The 5,322-nt window shown below is 46.4% G+C and overlaps 1 protein-coding gene across 1 annotated transcript in view; it reads right to left on the reverse strand.

Moving 5' to 3' along the window:
• The window catches only part of TSPAN7 (tetraspanin 7), a 134,342-nt gene that overhangs the window by 14,791 nt on the left and 114,229 nt on the right, over window positions 1-5,322 (reverse strand). The window contains exon 6 of the mRNA XM_025857790.2: window positions 4,091-4,174. Within this exon, the coding sequence (XP_025713575.1) occupies window positions 4,091-4,174 (84 nt within the window). The remainder of the gene's footprint in view (window positions 1-4,090; window positions 4,175-5,322) is intronic.

The raw sequence follows: 5,322 nt of genomic DNA on the forward strand, positions 1-5,322 counted from the left end.
TCCAAAGAAGACATCCAAATGGCCAACAGGCACATGAAAAAGTGCTCAACATCGCTCGGCATCAGGGAAATCCAAATCAAAACCTCCATGAGATACCACCTCACACCAGTCAGAATGGCTAAAATTAACAAGTCAGGAAACGACAGATGTTGGCGGGGAGGCGGAGAAAGGGGAACCCTCCTACACTGTTGGTGGGGATGCAAGCTGGTGCGGCCACTCTGGAAAACAGTATGGAGGTTCCTCAAACAGTTGAAAATAGAGCTACCCTACAATCCAGCAATTGCACTACTGGGTATTTACCCCAAAGATACAAATGTAGGGATCCGAAGGGGTACGTGCACCCCAATGTTTATAGCAGCAATGTCCACAATAGTCAAACTGTGGAAAGAGCCAAGATGTCCACCAACAGATGAATGGATAAAGAAGATGTGGTATGTATACATGGTGGAATATTATGCAACCATCAAAAGGAATGAGATCTTGCCATTTGCAATGACGTGGATGGAACTGGAGGGTGTTATGCTGAGTGAAATAAGTCAATCAGAGAAAGACATGTATCATATGACCTCACGGATATGAGGAATTCTTCATCTCAGGAAAGAAACTGAGGGTTGCCGGAGTGGTGGAGGGTGGGAGGGATGGGGTGGCTGGGTGATAGACATTGGGGAGGGTATGTGCTATGGTGAGCGCTGTGAATTGTGCAAGACTGTTGAATCACAGATCGGTACCTCTGAAACAAATAATGCAACATATGTTAAGAAAAAAAAAGAAGAAGAAGATAGCAGGAGGGGAAGAAGGAAGGGGAGTAAGTCGGAGGGGGAGACGAACCATGAGAGACGATGGACTCTGAAAAACAAACTGAGGGTTCTAGAGGGGAGGGGGGTGGGGGGATGGGTTAGCCTGGTGATGGGTATTAAAGAGGGCACATTCTGTGTGGAGCACTGGGTGTTAGGCACAAACAATGAATCATGGAACACTACATCAAAAACTAATGATGTAATGGATGGTGATTAACATAACAATAGAAAATGGGGGAAAAAAAGTGGAGCTGCCAGAGATGCATGGAGGAGGTACCCTATCAAAACACTAACTTCCTGCTATGAATTTATAGGAGAGCAGGACCTGCCCATCGAGTCCAGACAAATGGATTTTCCCTTGAGAGGGCTCAGGGCATGGGAGTTTGTAGAGGAAGCCTTAAATGCCTGCCCAAATCCTGCTGCGCCCAAAACAGAACTCAGGGGCTTTAAGTTGGCTAAATGAGCTAACCAGGGACAAACTTTTTGCATAGTCTATGGAAAGGCTAGATTTGGCTTAGTTTGCCTTGTACTTTATACCACCTTTATTTCTGACACAACAGATGTGCAAGGCTAGTTTGTTCCCACAGATGATAGCGTGGATGCGGATGTTAGCAGAGCAGGGGAGGGGAAGGGCAAGGAGCAGGTGGAGGGTGGGTGAGGAAAGGGGAAGAGGAAGGGAGAGGAGAGGGAGGAGAGAGAGGGAGGGAGGGAGGGAGAGAACAGCTCTGTTCTTTGCTACCTACTTTGGCCTCTACTCAGTAGAGGCCTGCTTCAGTACAGAAGGGCCAAGACATTGGCCAACATGAGTGATTCACCTGAATCAGCCAACAGGTGCTAGGTTTTACTCTGACACTGGTCCCCAAAATCTTAAACACATGTGGCTAAAGCTTTGGTTCTGGGTCATTGACCAGGACCGGTATGGCTGGTTCTTCCTGAATAGGCATCTGGTAAGTGGCCGCCACTGTCCCGGAGAGGCCTTGGACCCACTGGTATCTGGAAGCCAACTTTGGCTCCTAGCACATCACGCTAGTAAAAGGCAGCTATGGCTCTTCCTCCCCCTGCCTCCTGCGGAGCATGGCAGGTCTCAAGTCTCTGCCTCACTGCACCTGTCTGGTCCTGGGGGTGAATGGTATTGGCTAGGCGATGCCACTGGGCTTTGTGTTTTGTTGTCTTATCCCAACAATGATGTGGTACCATGATGAGACCTAAAATCTCTGTAGAGTTTCTGTTTGGGGGTTCCCTCAGGGATACTGGCCCCTCTCTCACTGCCCCAGAGGGCCACAGAGCAAACTCCACAATCCCCATGTCGAGGATTTCTTCAAGGTTAGCACAGACAGATTAATGCTCACCAGGCAATTTGTCTAAAGCAGAAATCCCCACCCCACCCCACCCGACCCCACCCCCTTCATAGGGAAGCATGACAGAGAAGTAGAAGAGAGGTCTTAATCAGATCCTTCATGACTTGGTTCACCTCACTAATGAAAATGGGAGAATCCCCCGTGCCCCTCATGGCCGTGCAGGAACATTCCTAGATGACATGATGTTTTATCCATGAGATTCCGGGCTCTGTGAGGCTCTCTTCTCCCCATGGAAAGTATTGGCATCAGGTCCCTTTATGGTTCTAGGAGCGCCATTAGGGGAGACCTCACCTATATTCCTTCCTCCGAGGGGACAGTCGTCCCCAGCCACCAAGCACACATCTGGCCTGTCGATGGCATTAACCTGACCCTGCGTATACACGCACAAACAGATGTGCAAGCTCTCTAGTGCATCTTGCACGTCTGTATCGGACGTGGGTCCCGGATCCTCTAAAACGTCCCCTGGCCATTACAGACACGTCACTGAAGTGTTATGACTCAAGTAGGATAGCAATCGGAGGAAATTTTGGGCAGCAACTTTTTGGGAAAGGTCTCTGGAGACGAACCGGCACGGTTTGTGGTGCCATCTTGGTTTGCATGTTGGCGTGTTAAGAGTGTAATTCCCTTCATGAGCTGCAAACAATGAAGAAGCACAGTGAAAGAATTTTGAAGCCACCACAAGGAGTGCACACTCCCATGGGATGAGTCCACATGCTCTTGTCAGATGAAATGTCACCCAGGTTTTTGTCACTGCTGAGGAAGAAGTTTGTCAACTGACCTGGGGCAAAACCCTCTCTTTGCAAAAAACTACTAGGGCCACGTTCTAGTCCTTGATCTAAGTGAGGGTGACACAGGTATGTTCACATTGTGCTGATTTATTAAGCTGTGCATTTATAATTTACGTATTTTTCTGTATATGCCATATTTCAATTAAAAATTTTGAAGAACGAACTTGGCTAGAACGAATGTGTGCCTGCATTGCTAGGCAGGAAGGAAGGAGGTGTGGGGGGGGGCAGGGAAAAGGTAAGTATAGTCTGAGAGAGCAAATATAGAATTCAGGCAGGAGAAATTAGAGTGGTGGAGAAACATCACCAAGAGAACATTAACTGGGCTTCATTGAGAAAACGATCTGTTGGCCTGAAAATATTTGGAGTTAAACATACATCAAGTTTTCATTTGGTTAAGTATACATGCCAGTCCTCCCACCCACAGCACTATCGTTGCAACAATATGATCATTTGGCTGGGAGGTCAGAGGCCTGTGGGATACTGCACTGCTGGGGGGAGGGGGCCCAAATTTTAGAGTCAGCTTAATCTTGTTCTATCCTTGAGGATGCGTGGTGCACTTCATTGGCAGAATGACTTCTCTCATTATTTTATAGAGGCTGGGTGGAGATAAAGGGCTACACAATAGACAAAAATTCCGTTTCCTCATAAGGAACCATAGTCAAACGTAGGATTAAAGTAATGACTGCAAGATGAAGTTCGCTAACTGTAGGCTTTCTGTAAAGGGAGACAGCTCGTGCATAATCGACAGGAACGAAGAACAAAACAGGGACAGATCGACCAGAAAAAAAAAAGCCTCCCCCAAATCCAGACCAGCCATTTGATGTTTGGAGTTGTTTATGCTCCAATTAAACCAGCACTTTGTTCAGTTAACCTCCATTTGACCTACAGAAGAAGCAAGTTGTTTTCTGGAGCTAGTCATTAGTTGAACTGTAACCGATATTCCCTTGATGCCAAAACTTCATTTAAGTTGAAAAAGGAAAATCAATAAACAGATGACCTGAGGACTAATGAGCAAGGAGCTCTGACCCCATCTATCAGCCTCTCCCAAGGCCCAGGGCGGGCAGGCGGGGAATCCGGAGACCGGAGAGGGAAGCTGGGGCAGGAGGCCGGGGCAGGCCAGGCCTGACCGCACAATTACACAGCCTACCTGAGAGAACGCGATTCCAAAAGCCACTCCAGCAATGATTCCCATGTTGGTCTCCATGAAACTGGTCACCAGATCATAACAACCCTGCAAACAGAGAGAGAGAGAGATGCATTTCACACCCGGGTCCAGACTGAGCTGTGTTAACTTGCAACACTCCCAACATACACTCCAATTTCTCTAACCTCACAATGAACATGTGGCCAATCTGGTTGCATTTAAATCTCAACTCTCCTCCCCTGGCTGGATTATTTTAAAGCAGGTCCCAGATATGTAGTTTCATCCAGAAATGTTTCAGTGGTAGGATTCGGTGTAGCAGCAGATCTGTCAGACCTATGAAGCAAACCCCCCAGACTCCAACCATACAGAGGCATTCCACATCCTTGCATAGAAATACTCAGCATAATAAACATGGTTACTAGCATTTTGACAACAAGTGATACAATCTTAGAAAAATAAAGTGAAATTGTCAGGTCACAGGGGAGTGTTTGAATGCCTGCCACCTTTAAGGTATCTTGGGGTTCTTTCTAAGGAGACCATTAAGTTTATTTTTTAACAGGGAAAAACCTATGTTTTAAAGTCATCTTTTCCATAAATTTACTATGTGACCTTGAACAAGTCACATCTCTTTTTTTAAAGGTTTATTTATTTATTTTGAGAGAGAGAGAGGGTGGGGGGAATGGCAGAGGGGGAGAGAAGGAGAGAGGGAGAAAGGGTGAGGGTGAGAGAGAGAGAGAGAGAGAGAGAGAGGGAGAGAGAGGGAGAGAGAGAGAATCTCAAGCAGACTCCCTGCACGACCCTGAGATCATGACCTGAGCCGAAACCAAGAGTCAGACGCCTAACCGACTGAGCCCCCCGGGCACCCCTCACTTCTCCTTTCTAGAGGTCAATAACTTCATCCATAAAATGAAGTGAATTTCCCTTTCATACCATGAAATCTCCAAATGTTGTGATTAAAACCAACACCCATTTTACCAATTTCAATGTTAGTGTAATACTGATAAAATGAATCATCTTTCTTTAAAATAAATGATATGGTTGGAATTCAACCATGTTGCTAAACGAGTTTTTTTGCTGTTGTTATCCAGGATTACATTTTATCAGTAGGAAACACCAAATTTTGTATATAACCCATAATGCAAAGGCAAAAGCTGACTCTCCCTGTTAAATGCCTGACAGGTCGAACTCGTGTGTGTGTGTGTGTGTGTGTGTGTGTGTGTGTGTGTGTGTGTGTG

The sequence above is a fragment of the Callorhinus ursinus genome, unplaced genomic scaffold (genome assembly GCF_003265705.2).
Source record: "Callorhinus ursinus isolate GAN/ISIS: 27379988/994484 unplaced genomic scaffold, GSC_fseal_2.0 scaffold16, whole genome shotgun sequence".
In the NCBI taxonomy this organism is placed as follows: domain Eukaryota; kingdom Metazoa; phylum Chordata; class Mammalia; order Carnivora; family Otariidae; genus Callorhinus; species Callorhinus ursinus.